The following is a 22,493-nucleotide window of genomic DNA, read 5'->3' as shown; positions in this document are numbered from 1 at the left end:
CCTCAACCCCTTCCCTGCCCCACTTAAAGCAATTGCAAGAGGTTTCATACAGGTATTTGAGGTCCATCAACCATATACCCTCAACTTAATCTCCTTCATTCCCCTCTCCCCTCCCACTAGTACCACCCCCAACACACTGTACCTATTTTACAGTACTGTCTTTCATTCTTATATTTAATTTGATGTTCAAAGGGGCTTGTCAATGTATCACACTGTGGGTATACTTTAGTTTGGTCTATTCAGCCCCTTCCATTGTTCTCCCTTACCTCTTTGTTTTCCATTGCCCATTATTCAACAGCTTTTAATACACATAAAGGATGCTTCTTTAAGAGATGTATGACCTGAGTGTGGTGATACACATCTATAATCCTAGCACTTGCTAGGCTAAGTCAGGATGGAGAGTTTGAGCCCAGCCTGGCTACAATGAGAGACCTTGCCTCAAAAAAAAAAAAAAAAAAAAAAAAGTGTTTGAAAGTTTCAAAATAACTTTCTGTGCATAACTTTTGCTTAGAAAAAAAATACCATTTTTAAACGCAATTAGAACAAAGGACATACAAAAAAACTTCTCCCAGAGAAGTAGCTTCTTCCCAGAGACAGATGGACTGTCTGCACTGCTGTATCTCCCTGGTTTTCATTTAACACAGAAATTGATCCTTAACAGCACAGAGCACAGAGAGATATATGTTGGTCTTTTTAATAGCTGTACAATATCATACCTTTATTTTTATTTAATTAGTCTTCTGCTGGTGGACATTTAAGTTAACAATCTTTTCTATACTAGGAAAAATACTACAATGCCTAATTTTATAAACAGATCTTTGCATATTATAATCTGTAGTATAAATTATTGTGAGTCAAAGAGCATGTACATTTAATATTTTAACAGAATCATCAACTTGACTTTCAAAGAGCTTGTACCAATTTATATTCTGTCAATATATCATTGACCTTTTATTCTTTCCAGCTCAACATTGCATCAAAATTTATTTCTCAGGGTTGCATGTGGTGGATTACACCTCTAATCTCAGCTATTTGAAAGCAGAGATTGTGGCTGAGGCCAGCTCAGACAAAAAGTTAGGGAGATCCCATCTCAACAAGTAAGTCTGGTATAGTGTACAGCTATAATACCAGCTACATGAGAAGTGGAAGGATAGTGGTCTGAAGCTAGTACAGGCAAAAAGCATGAGCCCTATCTGAAAAATAACTAAAGCAAATGGGCTGGAGGTGTAGCTCAAGTGGTAGAGCACTTGCCTAGTAAGTAAGCATGAGGTCCTGAGTTCAAGACCTCAGAAATGCCAAAACAAGGAGACAAAAAAACACACTAATTTTTCAGTCCTCTCCCTTCACACCCCCCTCGCTTCCAGGCAGAACCTGTTCTGCCCTCTTCTCCAATTTTAGGAATATGTACTTTTATAAGCTTTTCCACTTATAAACTTATATAAGGGTCTCCTTATATAGCCCAGGTTGACTTTGAACTCAAGATCCTACTACCTTAGCCTCCTCAGTGCTGAAATTACAGGCCTGTACCACCACTAGTATTTCTATTCCCTTATTTTCCTTCTACTTATAAAGAATTGATATTCCAGGTTGGGGGTATGGTTCAAGTTTTAGAGTGCCTACCTAGCAAGCACAACACTTGAGCTTAAGCCCCAGTACTGTAGAAAATAAAAATATATATACATACTCTATCTATTACTGCCCATGAACCATGACATGTACTTTTATAACAGAAGCTAAAAGATGTAGCCATCATACCACTTAATTTAGTGGTTATTTTACCTTGATTTTTTTTTCTTTTTTTTGGCAATACGGGAGTTTGAACTCGAGGTCTTACGTTTGCTAGGCAGGTACTCTTCCAGCTTGAGCCACACCTCTAGCCCAATTCAGTGGTTATTTTAAAAAGAGAAAACAATGATAAAAAATCAGTAGCCAATTTGGAGAATTTCATACATTATGAATTATTCTGTTATTCCAATGGCTTGAAATTTCTCATTCAAGAAAACAGACTTAATTCTCAAAAATTTATTTTATCTTGCTTTGGTAAAAACAAAGTTTTCTCTCTGACAAATTTGTCCCAGGGGAACAAAATAAATGTGTTCCGGAACTAGAATGCAAGTCTTCCTTAAGTATCAGCAAGGTGATGATTAGGATACAGTAGCAGTCTTTTTTTTTTTTTGTTGGAGTGGCTTGTGATCTTCCTGTCTCAGCCTCCTGAGTAGCTGGAATTATACCTGTGCACCACCTGGCCCAGCTCAATAGCAGTCTTTTAAATTTCATAAATGCTATTGCTAAGATGATGGTTTTGGTCGTTTTGCAGATGGTCCATCTGAATTAGTTCTGTTACCAATGTTATTTTCATCTTCTGCATCATCTTCATCACCTTTCAAAATAAATATTTGTTGTATGACATTATATTCAGTGATTGAAAGAAATATAGGTTGCTAACATGGTTGAAATGAGACCATTTTACTTTAGAGATTTAAAAAAAATCTGTGAAAAGATGCTAGTATTTAAAACTTTTTTATCACTTTTTGAGATATAATAATTATTTAACCATAGACCCACTGTTTTAAAGTGATAGCTCAGTGGTTTTCAGTATGTTCGCTTGCTTTTGCAACTATCACCACTAATTCTAGAGTACTTTCAGTACCCCATAATGTAATCCCATACCCGTTAGCAGTCAATTCCCACCCCCTCGGGGTAGGACTTTTACAACTACAATTTTACAAGTACAAATCTACTTTCTATCCCTATGGATTTGCTTATTCTAGACAGTTCATATAAGTGGAATCATACAGTATGTGGCCTTTTGTCTGACTTATTATACCCATGGTACCAATAATGTACAAGATCTCCAATTTGTTCATATCCTAGCCAACATTTGTCATAGTTCTTTTTGATGATAGCCAACCATCTACTTTATCAAGATGGAAAGGTATAGTTTAAGCTTCTTTACAGAACAGGAAGTACTGACTTCAGTATCTAATTAGGTCAGGGCAGTTAAAAAAGTCACCTGCCTATTTCTGTATTCAAATATTTCTGTATTTCTTTTCTTGGTACTGGGGCTTTGAACTCAGGGCCTCAAGCTTGCTAGACAGGCGTTCTACCATTTGAGCCACTCCACCAGCCTTTTTGTTGTGTGTTGGGTTTTTTGAGATAGGGTCTGCAAACTATGTATGTCCCCGGGTTGGCTTCCAACAGCCATCCTCCTGACCTCTGCCTCCTGAGTAGCTAGGATTACAGGCGTCCGCCACGGGCGACCAGCCAATTTTTTTTTTTTTCAATTAACAGTGTTAAACCTCTACGGTTCTACTTCCAAACTGCACCTACAAAACCAGGATATGGGAAAGGAGCTTCTGGGTTAATATGTCCTGACTGCGAAGCTGTCCCTACTGGGATGGACTGCACTTTTTCAAACATGTTTGTAATTTCACACCTAGTAAAACCGTTTCCTCTTCCAATGCCCAGCTCTAGAGAAGCCTTCCTGGGCTCGGCCAGCGTGCCATAATTACAGAGGGCGACACTCACACCGTTTCAACTCTTTTAATAAGTATGTCTGCCAGTCTCACTCCCTTGTATCCCACAAGCGCAGAACTGAGTCGACGTCACCTCCAGACCCCAGCCCAGTGCTTGGCATTGCGTAGTAGGCGTTCAACACGTTTTGGTTTTTTTTTTTTTTTTTTTGTAATAAAAGTGAAAACGCTTGGGCAGAAACAGCTCGGTTGAGTAGGGCAGTGTCAACATTTTTTAGGTGCAATTCTTACCCTGAGTCTCACTTTCTGCAAACCTGCCACTCACACTTGCTCCCCTAAGCCGAAGTCCCCTTGGGTACCGTCTCCAAGCTCACCATCCAATGCGTCGTCTGGGGTCGCAGCCACACTGTCCTGCGCTTCCCGCTGGATTAGGGGGCCGAAGAATTCAGTTACCAGCTCCTTCATCTGGGCCACGCCCGACAACAGGCTCTGGAGGGGGTCGGCGTCACCCGATGTCTCACAGCACACCCGCAGTCGCTGAGGCTCCCCGTCCTGCCCCACATACTCTCCTAACAGCTCCATGGCGACCACTTATCTTCAAGAGCGCGCCACAGGGAAGCACCACCCGGAAGCGGAAACCAGCCCGCAGCCGACGCAGGCGGGAGAAGGATGATTTCCGTTTGTCAGAAATCGTTCCTCCCCCTTCCTTCGCTTTCCTTCTTTGGGATTGGTTCCTGGCACTGAGGCCCCGCCTTCCCCGCTACGCCCCTTACGGCTGCTTTTTCCCGCCTCCGCCTGGGCCGAGGTGGAGTGCGGGTGACAGTTGAGGATGGCCGGAGCCGAGGGGCCCGCCGGGCGGCTGTCGGAGCTGGAGCCCGTGGTGTCGTTGGTCGACGTACTGGAGGAGGACGAAGAGCTGGAGAATGAGGCGTGCGCCGTCCTAGGCGGCAGCGACGCCGAGAAGTGCTCCTACTCGCAGGTGGGCGCGCGGCCCGGGCCTCGTTTCTCCCGGGGTTCCCTCCGACCAGCGTCTTCCCCGCCTGTATTCTCTATTCCCGCCTGCCGCGGCCATCCCGCCCATGGTGCCGTCCCTTGCCCGGGCCCGGCTGCTCTTTTATCTTCGGCGTTCTGGGTTGCAGCAGAGCCCTCCCTCCTCGCTGTCTTCCTCCGCCAGGCTGCGCAGGGTTCCGTAGGCTTTGGCCCTGGATGGAGCCACTTCTTTAGTCTCTTCTTGGTGGCCCGGCTGCCTTGCACAAAATCATGCTCTCAAATCCAAACGTCTTTGGCCGTACTTTTTTCATCCTAAGAATATTTATTAGGGACCGAATTGGGCTGGGGGGGGGAGGTATCAAAATACAGACTTAAAGGAAAGAGCCCTGGATTTGAACATCTTCCTTTGTGGGACGAGCTCCTGCACAGCGCTGCAATGTAGTTTAACTGAAAGCTAGTACTTTGTAGATGTGTGCGCGCTAACACAGGCTAGTACCGGATCTATGTGCAGTGTGACACCCCCTCTCCCGGAAATAGAACGGAACGAGAACATTAGGTGGCCCTGGCAAGGAAGGGGAGAGAATGACTGGTATTTAAAACCTTTAATCACCACTGAAGCGACTTTTTCCCTGATTTCCATTGGTGAGGTGGGGAGAAGGATGTTAAGTCTATATGTAAGCTGTTTTTGAAATGTAGTTAGCTTTATAAGGTGAATTTCCTTAAGAATTTTATTGTAGGAAAACATGAAAATTTGCTTGAGTCGTTGGGTGGCTTGAAAAAGAAATGAACATATGCTTGTACCCAACACCCAAGTCAACAAATACATTGTTACTAGCATCCTAGAAGTCTGCCTGTGTGTCCGTCCTGGAGGAAGATAACCCTCATGAAGATTTCTAAGTTTTGCCTATTTTTCCTTCCATCTTTGTATTTTGAAACATTTTAAAATCTATTAAGTTGAAAGAATAAAGTTAAATCTATAAATAAGTTGAGACAACTTAAAAGTAAGTTGTTTTTGGTGGGTCTGGAGTTTGAATTCAGGGCTTTTTACTTGCAGATGCTCTACCACTTGAGCTACATTGAGCTACACCTCCAGTCCATTTTACTCTGGTTATTTTGGAGATGGGTGTCTCAAGAAGTATTTGTCCAGGCTGGCCTCAAAGTTCGAGGCCCAACTTCGGTCCACCCAACTTCAGTTATCCCCATCTTAGCCTCCCAAGTAGTTAGCTTGAGCCACTAGCTCCCAGCCACTTTTTCTTTTTTTCTTTTTGAACCACTTGATAATAAATTGCAAACATCATGACATGACATTTCTAGATGTTTCAGTGTGCATCCCCTAAAAATCACAGGGATTCTTTTCATGCATTGTTTTTCCTCTTTGGTTGAATTACAGTGTTTTCTAAAATTAAAATATGATACTGCTTTCCTAAGCCTAAACATATTCACCTACATTTTCATATATTATAATGATTTAGCAGTTCACCTTATTCACAGGTGATTCACAAATTTAAACTTCCATCACTTTAAGAAAAATTGTATGAAAACAGGCATTAGTATAGATAGAGTATTTGCAACTGTGTTTTGGTACTCTGTGATACAAACTTTTTTAATAGTCTTAATGTTTTTTACAGGAAGATCTTGATCAGATAATCTGATTTTAATTATATCTCACATCTTAGGCATTGGTGTTAGGTAACTATGCTCTTTCAATAATTTATTCTCGTCTGTTTGGGGGGCTGAATTTTAGGGCTCAGTAAAAAGACAAGCACTATATGCCTGTAGTACCTGCACCCCAGAGGGAGAAGAACCAGCAGGAATTTGTCTTGCTTGCAGTTATGAATGCCATGGAAGTCATAAACTATTTGAACTATACACGAAAAGGTAAACAGATTGTTGCTGAATGTTTTCTAAATGTTTAGATTCTTTCCCAAGTACGTTTTTTTCTTAGTCTTATTTTTTCCATTCAAAGTAGTTGTGCACAAGTAAAATTTAATATTGCTTTATATAATATAATGGGAGGGAATGGTTTTTCCACAGAACCTTTTAAAACATTATGGTAAAAAGTCAAACTAATCATCCTTCTGCCATTATTCTGTTGTGTGTAAGTGATGTAGATACGTCTTTATGTATATTTCCAAAATTGTAAAATCTTTTATTGTTATGTTCTTGGAAATTCTAAACCACATACATGAACAGCAACCAAAGTTACTTTTTAGATCCTAAAAATGAATCAAAAGGCAAGAGACTATGATTTGAGTTTAAAGAAGTACCTGTTAGTTTTGAAAGTAAAATAAAATTGGCTCTTCCTCCTTTTTTCAGAAATTTTCGTTGTGATTGTGGAAACAGCAAGTTTAAAAATTTGGAATGCAAATTATTTCCTGTAAGTAACCACTATAACTACAATGCTCTTTTTTTTTTTTTTTTTTTTTGGTAGTGGTACCCATGCTTGCTAGTGGTACCTATGCTTGCTAGTGGTACCCATGCTTGCTAGGCAGGAACTCTACCACTTGAGGCACTCTGCCAGCCCTTTTTTGTGTTGGGTATTTTGGAGATAGGGTCTGGAGAACTATTTGCCTGTAGTGGCTTCATACCACAATCCTCCTGATCCGCTGCCTCTTGCGTAGCTAGTATTACAGATGTGAGCCACTACAGCCTGGCTTACAAATACATTTAAAGGAACTGCAGTTGATATTTATTGGAGTGGGTAGAAACCAAATATTTTCCAAAAACAGGTCCTTTTGCTTATTCTTTGCAAATGGATATATTTTTTTTTTTACTTTATTTTGGAAAAATTAGATAACCTGTACCTAGCCTATAACACAGAGTGTAAATAATATGAAAGGTTTGCAGAGGCAGGGGATGTTCTTTAAAGTGATTCAGGTTTATTTATGTTAGTTATGCTCATGCTGAGACTTTTAGAGCAAGGATCTGACTTTTAAAACTAGATAATAAAGCTTGGTAATAATTAATGTGGGCTGTGCACACAGAACTTTTTTGAGTGTATTTTGATTAGTAAAAGCTGTGCTTATATAATTAATTTTAGTGAAATAGCAGAGATAAAAGAGAAAGTAAGGAATGTTACATTGTTTGATCACAATTGCTAAAACTGTCACATTTCCCCTCTCCTTTGAAGATTAGTTATAAACAATTTCTTTCCCTCCTTTCTGTTCCCTGGTGACCTGAGGGAGGGTTTGGCTATCATAGCATATATAAAGAAGCATCTTGAAATTCCAAGCCAGTGTCAGTTTACATAGTTGATAATATATTTAATTAACTTTTATCTTCACTTTATTGAATGGGTATATTCAATTTCCCCCAATTGCTATGAATAAGATACAGAAAATAAATTTTGCTTTTTCCATGTATTTTGGAAAAAGTATTTCTTTAATGAAATTTTTTTTCTTGAATTTTTTTTTTCTTTAGACTTGAAAGTTAAAGACTAGCTTCTGGGAGGAAAATATTTAATGAACAGATTTATTCATTGTGTAAATTTTTTGATGCATAAAATTATACTTGAAATTAGACCATAGTATATGCTGAAATTAATACTATCTTTCAGGACAAAGCAAAAGTAAATTCTGGTAATAAGTACAATGACAACTTTTTTGGATTGTACTGCATTTGCAAGAGACCTTATCCTGATCCTGATGATGAGGTAAGAGAATTGGAGGTTAAAACCTTGGGCTGTGTCATCTCTTCAGCCTCTTTTAAACAGAGACCTCTGGAGCATTTCAGGATGCTCAAGGATTGTACATTTTCCCTTTCTTATGCATCTCACTTGGACCTACAACTGGTACAGATCTCAGCTACTTTTCTCATTTGTACCTCATAGGAATGAAAAATATGAGAGGACTTTCCCAAGGCCAGAACTTTGTTCCTTTCTCTCTTTTTCATGCCTGCCTGCCTGCCTCAACTCCATATGTTTTCTGAGAAATGACTTTCAACTTCTTGCCTCCCTGGAAGAAAAGAAAAGTGTACAAACTGGATCCTCTTAAAAATTTCCATTAGAGGGCTGGAGGTGTGGCTCAAGTGATAGAGTGCCTGCCTAGCAAACACAAAACCCTGAGTTCAAATCTCAGTACTACCAAAAAAAAAAATCAAAAAATTTAAAAATATATAAATAACATTTAAAGCGTTCTTCCTCATTCCTATGGTTCTTACCTCCCAAGTGTATATTTTCAGGCCTTTTTCTGTGCATATAAAAGTGTTTGAATGAATGTGTGTTTCAATGTGTAATTTTAACAAAGATAAAAATTCCACACATTTCTGAAGTTGGCCTTTTTCACTTATCAGTATGTCATATACATCTTTCCATGTTAAACAGTACAAATATATCTCATTCTGACTACTGCAGTGTATCCCACATTTGACATGCCATAAGTTAGTTAACCTATCTGGGTGCCAGCATCTCGTGCCTGTTATCCTAGCTATTTGGGAGACTGAGATTGGAAGGATTGGTTCAAGGCCAGCATGGGCAAATAGTTTGAGAGACCCCATCTCCGAAATAATCAGAGCAAAATGGACTTGGAGGCATGGCTCAAGCATTAGAGCACTTGCTTGGCAAGCATGAACCCATGAGTTCAAACCCCAGAAAAAAAAGAAAAAGGAAAGGAGGGAGGGAGGGAGAAAGAACGATACTGTCATAGTAAAAGGACAACAGCCAGTACTAGGGAGTTAATTAATAAATATAAGAGTATAAAAGCCTAGAAATAAAAGAAAAATTATTCCTCAAATAGTTTGTCTTTTGGCATGTAATTTTCCTAATACACAAGTTTATTTTATTTATTCAAATAGAAGTTGTCCATATCATCAAGAGTTAGTAACATTTACTTTTGTCTTACTTGGCAGCATGTTTTGGTTCAAAGTCCCAAGTGCCATATTCTACAGTGGTCAATTTATTGTCCTTCCCTGGTTCTAGGTTTCTATATAAAATGGGAATGCCCCATTTTATCTATAAAGTTTTGTGAGAATCAAATGTGAAAGACCTTTGATAATTGTTTGCAAACCAATTTATACAGATTTAATTTCTTTGTCCCTTTGGCTGCTATTACATGGTTGGGGTCTCACAGAGTTGATAGAGAATTATTTAATATCTAGTTCTATTCCATGCTCCAGAATTCAAAGTAATCATTAACAACCTTTTTCTTGTTAGGTTCCAGATGAGATGATTCAGTGTGTAGTCTGTGAAGACTGGTTCCATGGAAGGGTAAGGAAGCTTACTCTTTAAAGCCATGTCTTCACAAGATGAAGGATCTTTTCCTTTCGAGTTATTTTATTTTACATTATAATTACCCTTCTAAAAATAAACTAAACATATAATCAGTGTACTTTTGTAATATTTGTTTATAAAACAATAGGCATCTTAGATATATATGAGACCACAAGAAAACTGTTTTATTTTCTGTATTCACAGCATCTTGGGGTCATTCCCCCTGAGAGTGGTGATTTCCAAGAGATGGTGTGCCAGGCTTGTATGAAACATTGTTCTTTCTTGTGGGCTTATGCTGCACAATTGGCAGGTAGGTGTTTCTGCAAACTTGGTGTGACACAAACTTATGCAACTATTTTTAACTGGACTTTTGAGGTATACAAAATGGAATGGAATAAAACCTCCTCCCTTGGGATGTTAAAAGCTATAAACTTGTGTAGAGACCGAAAATTAGAAGGCATGACTGGCAAAGGAAAGTCGTAAAATTACCTGTTGTCCCTGTGTTTTGGGTAGGCTTAGATCACATCTCCATGTTTTAGAATAACAAACAGCACCCATCTTACCCATCCAAAAACCATTGTCTGAGGATTAGGTTATTTTCCCCCAGCTCTGAAAATATAAAGGCTATTGAAAAGAACCATCATTTAACCATTTCCTGTATGGGGAGCGGAAATGTTTCGCCCTTTTTTCATTCTCCCTCCTTTATCCTGTTACACTAAAAGTAAATCCTTATTAAAACTCCAAAAAAAAAAAAAGCAGAATAAAAAGGGCTGGGGGCGTGGCTCAAGTGGTAGGGTTTCTGCCTAGAAAATTGGATAGGATATGTTCCTTCTCCACACAGTGATTATACCCTGGCTAAGAGCCTACCAAAAACAAATGAGAATTTGAATGGTAAGATGTAGGGTATGGATGAGACCATTATCGGAGAAAATGGGGGAGACAGATTTTGAAAGATAAATAGAACTAAAATTCGTTGTTAAATGTAAGACATGATATTGGTTGGGGAGGTGGCAGTGTCTTTGTCCATTTGGGGTATTATAACAAAATACATTTTGGGTCATTTATCAACAGTTGAAATTTAGTTACAGTTCTGGAGGCTGACAAGTCAAGGTCAAGGTGCCAGAAGAGTCAGTATTTGGTGAGGGCCCATTCCTTGTAGATTAAGCCTTCAGTGGATTCTCAAATGACGAAAAGCACAAACAGGCTTCTTTGAGTCTCTTTTATAAGGACGCTAATTTGTCTCAAGAGCAAGCCCTATGACCTAATCACCTTCTAAAGGCTGTACCTCTTAATATTACTGCATTCGAGATTGGGTTTTAATGTGTGAATTTGGGAAGAATATAAATATTTAGGCCAGAACAGATGGTGACACAGTTTGCTATCTAGGTTATCTGCTGTTTTTATTACACGCTAAGAAATTGAGTAAAAACAGCTAATCAGCAATGAATGGTCTTAAATGTCTTTTTTTGTCATTTTTTCCTTTTTTTTTTTTTTTTGTGACATTAAATATCTTAAGGTGGTAGTTGCTCATACTGTTTGCTCCTGTGGCCTCTTCTTGCCCTTCTTACCTTTGGGGACTTCACCATATAAGCCACAAGCAGCATGGTTATGCCTAAATTCTCATCCTATGCTTTTGATTTGCCTGAAGGTTCTTAAACTTGGTATACTCTTTGTTCATACCCATTTGCAGTTATATATCTCATTTTTCCACAGACACTAGACCTATATGTATTTCTCATTCATTGTTTTTTTCTTTTTTGTTGTTTTGTTTTGTTTTTGCAGTGCTGGGGATAAAACCCAGGGTCTCGTGTATGCTAGGAAAGGGTTACATCCCCATCCCCAAATGGGTTATCTTGATTGATCTTATCTGCCTTCATTTCCTTCCCTATCAGCAGATGGCTTCATCTGCTATTAACTTGAATGCCATCATCCAACATTTGCTCCCTTTCTGTTTCTCTTCTCTCCACAGTCTTTTTGCATCTACACCCATCCTTTTTGATTTCCTCTTCCCTAAGAAAAAGCTGGTATTTTTAGTTAAATTACTCTGTTTTCTTACCTTTTTTTTTTTTTTCTCCCAGTACTGGGGTTTGAACTCTTGGCCTCACGCTTGCTAGACAGGTGCTTTTCTACCTGAGCAACACTGCCAGTCCCATCTCATCTCTCTTTAACACATATGATATATTCTTTTGTAGTTCACCTATAAAGTGTTTAAGTAGTGATAAATATTTTTAAATGAACTATTTAATTACTTGAATAAGGCAAGCATAACCTAAAGAAAGTTGGTATCTCCTAGCTCATTATTCCAGGGAATAAGGCTGACTTTTCTTCTTTTTTAGATTCTGAAATATTTTAAAATCAGAATAAGTGATTTCTTTGTCATATAGATCTGTGGATATCTATGTGCATCTTTGTTTTCATTGAACCCACAGTAACAAAAATATCTGCTGAGGATGATGGGTTGGTGCTGAATGTTGATGGAATAGGTGATCAGGAAGTTATGAAGCCTGAAAATGGAGATCATCAAGATAACACCCTCAAAGAGGATGCTCCACAACATGGAGAGAATACTGTCAAGGAGATTAAAGCAGAGCAGAATAACGAGCCATGTACCAGCTCTAGTTCTGAATCTGATCCACAGGTAATAAATGAAGTACAAGCCACAAAAGAAATGAAACTGGTAATTCTCTGAGCTCTGTTTCTTTGGATTTCATTTATAATCTTTGCATAAAGAAAGCCCTTTATAAAATCTGAACTACAAAAACTATGATAGTTTTAAAACACTTCAAAACTTAATTTTAGCCAGGTGCCAGTGGCTCAAGCGTGTAATCGTAGCTACTTGAGCAGCTGAGGTCGGGAGGATCACTGTTCTGAGGTCAGCCTGGGCAAACCCCAAAATAACCAGAGCAAAAAATTGATTGGAGTTGTGGCTCAAGTAGTAGAGCGTCTGCTTTGCAAGCGTGAAGCCCTGGGCTCAAACCCCAATCCCACAAACAAAAAAAGTCCTTAATTTTATTTCAGACAGTGTTTAAGAATCAGTGCCTCAACACAGAATTACAGTCTGGCTGCAGACTTCAGGAGCTCAAAGCTAAGCAGTTTGTAAAGAAAGACACTGCCACTTATTGGCCCCTGAACTGGCGCAGCCAGCTATGCACCTGCCAAGACTGTCTGGTGAGTATCTGATTAAGGTTGATGTTTATTTGTATCTTTATAGAATTGATGTAGAAGTGTAAGAGACTTTCACATTTTTTCTTTTATGCAAATTTATGAAGTTTTTGTGCTTGTAGTCTGAATTCTTGTAGAAGAAAATAAGAATTATGCACTGCTTTTTATTATTTTAATTTTAGTGGAAAATAGCACTTGTTACCTCTTCTATAGAGTTGCTTTGGAACACAATTGAAAGTTGTAGTGTCAGTAATTTTCATTTATTTTGTTGGCAGTACTGGGGTTTGAACTTAGGGCATTGCACTTAGCTAGGCAGACACTCTACCACTTAAACCACACCTCCAGCCCTCTGGAATTTTTTGTTTTTAATTTTTAAATTTTTAATTTTGGGGGGAGGGAGTGGTAGTGGGGTTTAAACTCAGGGCCTTGTGTTACCATCTGACCTGCACCTCCAGCCCAAGGCAGTAGTTTTTAAATAAAGATCTCATAAACCATACAACATCCACTAGAAATTGGAAGGTTTTGGAAAAAGATTTGGCAAAAAGTATAAATCCTTCAAGCAACTCTCTGCTAAGAGGCTCAGATTTTTTTAGGTGCTAGTTTTAAAATAAATAAGTTTTTAGTAATTCTCAAGAAGTTGACTTTCTGGAGATGACTTACAGTTCTAATAGGAATCTGGTTTTATTTTTTTAAAGAACATGTATGGAGATCTAGATGTCCTCTTCCTGACAGATGAATATGACACAGTTTTGGCTTATGAAAACAAGGGCAAGGTTGACCAGGCGACTGAGAGGAGGGACCCTTTAATGGATACCCTTAGCAGCATGAACAGAGTCCAGCAAGTGGAACTCATTTGTGGTAAATACCGTGTGTGTGTGTGTGTGTGTGTGTGTGTGTGTGTGTGTGTGTGTGTGTGTGTGTGTGCGCGCGTGCGTGCATGCGCGTGCGTGTAAGTTCATAAAGCTCATCACGTTTCCTTCACCATGTTAAAAGAACACAGGGCTGGCAGAGTGGCTCAAGTGGTAGAGCGCCTGCCTAGCAAGCATGAGGCTCTGAGTTCAAACCCCAGTACTGCCAAAAAGAAATAATCTTAATAAACAGATAGATTTGAATCTTATGCAAAAAAGTTAAAATTTGAATTATGTAGTAGGCCTCAACTATAGTTACTTGACTTTAATATTGCTGAGTATTTAGCTGCTATTGACTCAGAGTTTCATGCTAAAATAATTACGTTTGAGAAACTATAGTATGTACTATTTTGATTAAGGTAGATGTTTGAATGAAAGAGGAGTAGAAGATTGTTCCACCCATTAAAGTAATTTTCTGTGAGCATTTATATGTCATCATTTGAGCAAAGTTTAACAGCTTTTTGACAGCTCTTGAGGTTGCTTCAGTGGGTCACAGGAAACCACTGGAAGGGAAAATAACCCCAAGCCCCATCGTGCCTGACTTATTTCTATTCCAGTCAGTTTCCAGTTGGGTGCCATCATGACCTTGTGTCTTTTTTATGGAATTGGGAATTTCTGTCTTTTATTTATATATTTGATTCCTTTCTTTTTATTTTAATTTGGTGTCACTGAAGTGTGAACTCAGGGCCTTGTGTTTGCACCCAGCGACTTAAGCCATGCCCCACCCTACTTTAACCTTAGACCACAGGTTTTGATGATAGTGGCTGCGTTTCAGAGATTTTATAGTCCTCAAGATACCTTGCACATAACACAAACTTATATGAGTGCATGAATTTTTAAACTTAATGTTTGATGAGCCCAAAGTTATTTCAAGTACCTGAATTGCAGAGACATTTTGTAAGAATCTACAAAATTCTCAATGTTTATGGTAATAAGGATATTTCTGGGTTTTGTGTTTTTATTTTTGTTTTGTTGTTCTCATTATTGAAGGCAGGGGCCCCAGATATCAAAATGAAGGAAGTCCAAAGGATTTGGGAGAAAATAAGAACAAGTGCAGGTTTTTCTTAAAAAAATTGATTTAAACTGTTACATACTCAACAGTCAATGGTAGTTACTTTGTTTTTTTCAAGTACTTTTATGGTTTTGATTTAGAATACAATGACTTGAAGACTGAACTTAAAGACTATCTGAAGAGATTTGCTGATGAAGGCACGGTATGTTGAATTTTAAAGAATCTTAATCATAGCTCTGTTTTTTGATTAACTATTTTCTTTGATGATTACAAAAATTACAACTTAAATGGAATATTTGAACATTTATTTTGCTTATTGGGAATGGTGAGTGGAAAGACAGATCTTACTATGTAGCCTCAGCAAGCTTTGAACTCTTGATCTTCTCTCCTCAGCCTCTCAAGTCCTGGGATTGCAAGTGAGCTTGACTGAGTACTTGAACATTTAATGCAGAAACTGTTTGTACAGGTTTTGGCAGGCTAAGGGGATCATAAAGAGCAGATAAATAGCAAGGGACATGCTGAGTCCTCAGCAGCCCCTGACAGCCCCAAGCAATGAGGTACAGGAGCTGGCTCTCAGAGTCTGGAATAGCTGTGTGTGAGGAGAAGGCCATTGGAAGGAATCGGGGACACTGACTGTGCTGAGTGATCTTAAACCAAGGGTCCTTGGGAGGAGGAGGAAAATGGGCAGGAAAAATTAAAACCAAACCCTTTTCTGGAATTGTGAGTACCATAGTTTAGAATAGGAAAACCTTTACTAGTGGGAACTAAAAAATTTTCTTGCTCATAAGAAAGTCTCACCTTTTTTTTTTTTTTTGGTGGAATTGAGTTTGAATTCAGGACTTCATGCTTGCAAACCAGGTGCTCTACTGCTTGAGCCACACCTCTAGTGTATTTTGGTCTGATTATTTTGGAGATGGGGTCTCTTGAACTATTTGCCTGGGCTGGCCTCGAACCTTGATCCTCTAGATCAGTGGCATGAGCCACTGGCACCTAGCCTAAAGTTGCACTCTTTTAAAGACTTGTGTGCTTTTATGTCACCTGCCAGTGGTATCCGTGCCAGAGATAGTATTTCTTTTTATTGACTTTCAGTGTTTAATATTTGTAACCCAAGATAGGGATAGAGTCTTCTTTTTGAAATTCCCATGTATTGTGTTAGCATTTTGTAAGTTCCCAAGCCATTTAGCTCAAGACATTAAAGCTTTGAGCTACAATTGCCTCAGAATGTGTTAGCTTTCTAGACCCTGAATCTGTTAGAGGTTCTAATTCTTTGCCAGCTAACCAGCAATTTCCCTCTTGGTGCTTGTGAAACTGGTGTACGAGCTGGTGGTGTGTACCAGAGTATTGGACAATGTTCTTGAACCAGTAAGTGCTCTACTTTCAGAAAGTTGTTGCAAGTTACCATTACTTTTGCTTTGTTTTGTTTTTCTGTGCTGGGGATCAAATCCAATCACAGGGTTCTAGGACGGGCTCTGCCACAAGATTGCGCTGTGGCTGTCAGCACTAGCATTGCCATCTGAGCAGGTTAGCAGCATTTGCTTCTGGGCACCAGGAGAGTTATGTTTTCATGTTACACAGGAGTGCTTGACCTCTTTGTTGCTTATTCTTTGTCTCTCCTTTTTTATTTACATGCATTTACACATCCTCTTTCCTTCACTCTCCTGGCCCCTCTTCCAGCCAATAAGCATATGTTATCTTTGTACTTAACCTAAGAAACCTGTCTCTTGTGATTGCCCGCACAGATTAGCCAGCACAGACTCACTCTTGGGGTGAGCAGAGATCCCCAGGTTGTCCCACTTTACTTTTTTTTTTTTTTTTTTTAATCCGTACTTTCCCCTTTGTCTTTTATTTTGTTTTATTTCTGGTGGTATTGGGGTTTGAACTCAGGGTTCCTGCTTACAAAAGAGGTACTGTACCACTTGAACCATGCCTCCAGTCCATTTTGCTCTAGTTATTTTAGTAATGGGGTTGTCATAAAGTATTTGTGTGGGCTGGCCTTCAATCCTCCCAATCTTTTCCTCCCATGTAGCTAGGACTGCAGGCATAAGTTACCACACCTTGTCTGATTATGTGCATTTTATGGCTTTTTTTTTTTTTTTTTTTTTTTTGGCGGTACTGCAGTTTGAATTCAGGACCTCACACTTGCTAACCAAGCGCTTTACCACTTGAGCCACTTTGCCAGCCCCATACCTTGTCTTATTTTTAAGTTTTAGTTTGCACTGGGTACAAGTGGCTTACTCCTGCAATCCTAGCTACTTGGGAGGCAGAGATCAGGAGGATCTCAACTCAAGACCAGCTGGGCAAATAGTTTGTGATACTGTCTTGAAAATATTCAACACAAAAAAGGGCTGTCAGAGTGGCTAAAATGACAGAGGGCCTGTCTAGCAAGCATGAAGCCCTGAGTTCAAACTCCAGTACCACCAAAAAAACAAAAATAAATTTTAGCTTGCTAGTATCATAACCTTTGTATTATGCTCCAAATCCTTTGCCCCATAAAATAGAAAATAAATTTATCTTATATTGCATAAAATGCATTTATTTATTGTATAAGACAGATGTGTTAAAAAGTAGTGCTTCAAAAGTTTGGTTTTCAATTTTTTTTTCCTAATTATTTTCTGTTTATATAGCAATCTTTCATTTTGGGCTCCAGGAGTGAAAGGTTTTTGGTTCCTTTTGTGGAGGGAAGGCACTCAGGGCCTTGAGCTTGCTAAGCAAGCCCAAGTTATGCATCCAGACCTTGGTTCCCTTTTTTAAAACAGTGTTAGCTATCAAAGAAAGCACAAATTTCAAAACAGAACAGACCTTGTTTTCTCTGGGTGATTTTTGCAAATCTGAAGGATATTTCTAAAAGAAAGTTGTAATAATGAAAGCAGACAGTGGTCCTAGGAAACCTGTCTCTTCAGTGTATATGCTGGCTCTGCCACTTTCCTTTCCAGCTAGTCTATTGAGAACTTAGCACATGCCAGGTGGTGTTTTACAGGCGTTATCGCTTGGCTTATCTTCAACTGACCCATTAGATAGGTACTGCTTTTGTCTCATTTTGTATAGGATGCTAAGGTAGGTGGTAACAGCTAAGGTTTAAACCATTCTGCTTTGCTACCTAGGTGTGAGACTTGAGTGAGTCAGCTTCTGTGGGCCTTGATCCCTTTTGTAAAGAGGAGATGATATAATTAATTGCACATTAAAATGCAAAGGTCTCTGGTGTATGATGGCTTGACTTAGGATTTTTTCTGAGATTGTCATGGTGTGAAAGCAGTACACATTCAGAAACCATACTTCAAATTGTGAATTTGGATCTCTTCCCATTAGCAGTATATGCTCTCTCACAATGTTGGGCAGCTGCAGCAACAACCAACCATAGTCGCCAGTCAGCCCTGGGATCACTGTACTCTACAGGATGCTGTGTTGCTGAGTTCTGATGTTCTGTAGGATAGGCATGTTAAATGGATTTTTACCTTAGGGTATTTTCAACTTAGGATGGTCCTATACAGACCTAAGCCCTTCGTGAGTGGAGGTGTAGCTATAATTCTTATCAGCAATGTTATTTTGCTTGTTTGCAAATGTTCCAACCTTTTACTGCTGTTGTGTAATGTAGTTCCCCTTTCCTAATCTTTGCTTTTTATTGACAGGTTGTTAAAAGAGAGGACATTCAGCAGTTCTTTGAAGAATTTCAGTCGAAAAAGAGAAGAAGAGTGGATGTGATGCAGTATTACTGCAGCTAGAGTGGAGCATTACACTTCCTCATTCAGGCCGGTGAAAATGCCACTAACTTCAGAGTAAAAGAGGCCTGTGTCACACTTGGTCTCCTTTGATCTTCCTCTGTGGAGAGTCTCCTCCTCTGGCCTCAAGCTCCCTTCTCCTTAACTACAGTAACCACAATGTTATGCTGACCTCACAACCAGCATCTTTCTTTATGACTCAACTAAATGCAACTTATTCCACAGACTTCAGTTCTCCTAGCCCAGGATTCCCAGGGCTTTTTGCTTATATGTTAAGAAGTTTGATTTGGTTTTGAGAAAGCAAAAAAAAAAAAAAACACAAAAATTTTTTTTTTTTTTTTAATGATTTGTTTTTAAACTCCCGAATGTGTGTACCTTGCCACAGAGCATTTGCCTTCCAGGACCTCTGTAGGCATCTCAGAAGGGTCTCTTCCTATCAGCCTGAACCTCTAGAGGTCCCCTCACTCCCATGATCGTGGTGCCTTGGGTCAAAGTTTCCTCAGGCCTGATCTGCCACTTTTCCCCTTCCCTGCCTTCTAAGGTTTGGTCATGGTTTAGAAGGGGATCTTGGAACTTGTCTTCTCTGGGCTAATCTCCAAAGTAGCCAGGACTGATGTTCTGGCCTGAACGAGGCAGGGATATTGACTGATGATAGAGTTGAGGAAGCAAACCTTTGTCCCAAATTTTACTGATAAATTTAAAGTGAAATTTTCATTCTCAATTTTACTGGCATTCGAACATTAGCATTTCAGTACTGTAGTGCTCACAGGGCTTCCAAGAGAGAAATCTGCCAGTACACCTAGTCCCTTTTCTGCTGCCTAGAAAATGACCGGGTATCACTCCTGTGAAATCTTGGTGGTTTACAAAGTCCTCTGGATTTCCTTATGTTATCAGGGATATTCATAAGCATATATTTAAAATGGACCTATTTTGATATTGTTCTTTTTTGAAAATGGCATTAGAACCCCAGTAAGTTATTTTCCCCTTGATTCTGTGCTGAACACAAAAGATACTGACTTGGTTTTCTTGCAGTGATTAGGGCAGTGGCTGCCCAGGTTTAGAGGAGGCAGACTGTGGAAGAGATTCCAAGCAAGGGCCTTGGCTGCATAAATGATGGGTTTGTGTACATAAGTGTGGTGTCCGCAGAGCGAATAACCATGAGGTCTTCCTTTGAAGGTCCTCATGGAATGTTGATAAAACCCTGCATTTGAGGGGAAGTCCTTTCAGTTGGTAGGAAATCCCTAAAGCCCTCAGTCTGTGGAAAAGATCTATTGATACATAGAGAGCCCTCAGTTGCTCCCTCTGGAGGAACAAGGCCTTTCCTGACAACAGATGACATACTTTGAGATATAGTGAAAGTATTTTAGGCCGTGTACGTGAATGTCCTTTTGTACCTGGCAGTCTGCATGACTGTCTACCAATCCTTGGACAAGATGGACTAGGTCTGTAAATAATCAGGGCCTCAGAATTACACAACTCATATTTTTTTGGCACTCAGCCTCTTAATTATAGATCCTTGTAAAGGCTGATGTGTGGAGCCAGAAGGTTGCCTGTGCACCCGGAGCTGCACTTGTGAAGGCAGTTAAGCACATGGGGTCTGCCGCCTGGAAACTCTTTAAGGATGAACAAGTTTTGAACCCTTCTGCAAGGCTGCACTATTAGTGTACATGGCATCCTGAAAATGTGTTTTTTTCCAAATGTTTGCTCTTAGCAAATTCTTTCTTGCCGGGACAGGTCAGGACCAAGTCTGGGAGGTGATGCAATACAGTGCAGCAGAGTAGTACAAATCACCCCAGTGCTGAAGGGCTTGTTTTATGAAAGATACTGCTCCTCCTTTCACATTAACCGGAAAACCTCTTTTTTTTACCTGTTCACAACTAGTTTTCTTATTGATTGAATTGGACCATCTCTTCTTACAAAGACTGATTTTGGCCAAAAAGTGGCAGTTGATACTAATGCGTGTTTTATGCAAAACAAAGATGTGATACTCGTTGCATTTAAGGAATTCTGGCATTGGATGTACATTTTTGTAGAAATTGTTACTGGACTTAAAATTATATACTTAACTCTAATCAGGTTTCTGTAAAATCTAAATAAAACCAATTCAAAATAGTTGCTTTCAGATTGTTCTTAGTTGTGTTTAGATCTACACAGCCTCCCTCTGCAGGTAGAAGAAAGTGAGCATGGGTGTCTCCCAACAACTGTTCTGCCCTGTACTCTTGCTGCTGTATAAAATGGGACCTGATCTGGGGTCTCTGGAGCAGAGTTCCTTTACCTGTTGGCTTTCCAGTGCCTCCTGGGAGGGAGGTGTACCACTGCTCATTCTGTATTGGGCACAGAGCAGTGGGCCCAATACACAATGTGGTCAGGTATGGAATGAGAGGACGGGGCCCATGGCCGAAGGGAAAAGTGAGGTTAATGTACCTGTTAGCCGCCCCCACCTTTTTTTGTTATACTGGCTTGAACTCAGGTCCTACACCTTGAGCCTTTATACCAGCCCTTTTTTTGAGATGGGATCTTGCAAACTTTTTACCTTTTACCTGGGCTGGCTTCAAACTGCTGTTCTCATGATCTCTGCCTCCTGAGTAGCTAAGATCATATCTGTGAGCCACTGGTGCCAGCTTGATAGCCCTTATTTCAAAAGTAAGCATAGCCTGAGGCAGGAGGATTGTTTGAGCTCTGGAGTTTGGGGACAACCTGGCAACGTCACTAGACACCATCATTTTGTTTTTAATTAGCATGTATTAGCTGTACAGGGGGATTTCATTATGACATTTACATATGTGCTTTCAATATGGCTTAATTATATTCATCCCTCCTCCAGTATTCTCCCTCATCTACCCCCCCATACCCCATCTCTTAAAGAAGCATAAACAATGGAAAGCTAGTGAAGAGGTCTATCTTTGACCTCCTTCAATTCTTGCTTCAAATATGGTCTTCACCCCTTTGGTGAGTTAAACTGTGGTGGATGAGGTGTTTTCTCCAGCCCTGGAGCTGCTCATACAACTAAAAACTCAAGGCTAAGTCATCACTATCAGAACTGCAGTTTTCCTTGCTCCCTTAAAGGACCCTTGTGAAGCACAAGAAAACCCAAGAACAAGTCAAGAAAGTTATAGTGCAGCACCTTGGGTCAATGCCATCTGGGAGCCAGACTGCCAGATCTCCCACTTGGGTTACTTTTCAGCTGCTGCTAGACAAGCCTTGGTCTTAGAGGCATCCAGCCCTTACTCCTCCTGACACTTCTCTTCTGCCTCTGAACCAGGGGCATTTGATAAGGCTTTGTTCCGTGTTTCTGACCACAGCTCCTAGGTTGAAAGAGACTCACAGAGTCCCCAGCCTCACTTCTCATGACTGGAGTGCCCTGAGCTCCCATGCCTCCAACCCATGCCTTTGCAGTGTTCTGGTTTTCAGCTAGCTTTCTGCCCCTCCATTTACCTACCATATGTGTTGGTTGGGGGAAGGGCACTAGTCACATCCACCTACAAGCATAAAGCTGGAGAGAGGAGAATGAACCTTAGGAGACTCAACATCCTGCCAGACAAGGTGGAGAAACCAGGGCTTTGGTGATTCAGACATTGAGAACTGGTCCAAGTCTGCCTCACCTGAAACTTGGGCAACTAGTACACTTTCCCACAGCACAGAACACTGAACAAACAGTTCCCCACCTTCTGCTTTCGAGCCATCTAGGGACAGTTCGCACCATTTCACACACCACTCATTCCTAGGTCTCCCATTCTTTGCGTCTTCCCATAGATAAAGCCTAGAAGCTTTTTCTAGATTTCTCCATTGGCCTTCTATCCAGAGTTTTGCCCTAGCTTTCTCAGGCAGGAAAGGTGGCTCTTTTGCACCTTTTAGCAGCTCTGTCCTGACTCCCTCACTCGAGTCTCACTTCTGCTCTGCCATCTTTCCTCCTGCATGTGGTTCTCTCAACTGTGTTTTCCTCCTTCAGGGGCCAGCATTCTGTCTTCCCTGTCTTGCCATTGCCTCAGGCCTCAAGACAGACCCAGCTGACCACCAGTCCCATTG

General features: G+C 40.1%; 2 protein-coding genes and 1 non-coding gene across 5 annotated transcripts; 2 read left to right on the top strand and 1 right to left on the bottom strand.

The window, feature by feature from the left end:
* Positions 1–2,007: 2,007 nt before the first annotated feature.
* On the bottom strand, positions 2,008–4,137 carry Gon7 (GON7 subunit of KEOPS complex). 2 transcript variants are annotated; one of them, XM_074067280.1, is made up of 2 exons: positions 3,765–4,137; positions 2,008–2,380 (listed from the first exon to the last, which is right to left on the bottom strand). In XM_074067280.1, the coding sequence occupies exon 1, from the start codon at positions 4,053–4,055 to the stop codon at positions 3,795–3,797; it is 261 nt and encodes an 86-aa protein (XP_073923381.1). In that variant the 5' UTR covers positions 4,056–4,137; the 3' UTR covers positions 2,008–2,380; positions 3,765–3,794. The 2 variants fall into 2 exon arrangements, with proteins under 2 accessions (XP_073923381.1, XP_020030519.1); XM_020174930.2 differs by having other exon boundaries at positions 3,848–4,134.
* Positions 4,138–4,233: 96 nt separating this feature from the next.
* Ubr7 (ubiquitin protein ligase E3 component n-recognin 7) lies at positions 4,234–20,579 on the top strand. 2 transcript variants are annotated; one of them, XM_020174928.2, is made up of 11 exons: positions 4,236–4,452; positions 6,208–6,341; positions 6,780–6,840; positions 8,020–8,115; positions 9,613–9,666; positions 9,874–9,979; positions 12,099–12,307; positions 12,688–12,837; positions 13,527–13,689; positions 14,892–14,953; positions 18,378–20,579. In XM_020174928.2, the coding sequence occupies exons 1-11, from the start codon at positions 4,303–4,305 to the stop codon at positions 18,468–18,470; spliced, it is 1,278 nt and encodes a 425-aa protein (XP_020030517.1). In that variant the 5' UTR covers positions 4,236–4,302; the 3' UTR covers positions 18,471–20,579. The 2 variants fall into 2 exon arrangements, with proteins under 2 accessions (XP_020030518.1, XP_020030517.1); XM_020174929.2 differs by lacking the exon at positions 12,688–12,837 and having other exon boundaries at positions 4,234–4,452.
* Positions 13,836–13,908, top strand: Trnaa-agc (transfer RNA alanine (anticodon AGC)). Its single transcript has one exon. It is a non-coding gene; the product is annotated as a tRNA-Ala (tRNA).
* Positions 20,580–22,493: the final 1,914 nt, after the last annotated feature.

Source organism: Castor canadensis, chromosome 3 (genome assembly GCF_047511655.1).
Source record: "Castor canadensis chromosome 3, mCasCan1.hap1v2, whole genome shotgun sequence".
Lineage (NCBI taxonomy): Eukaryota > Metazoa > Chordata > Mammalia > Rodentia > Castoridae > Castor > Castor canadensis.
This window is presented reverse-complemented; position numbering and strand designations above follow the sequence as displayed.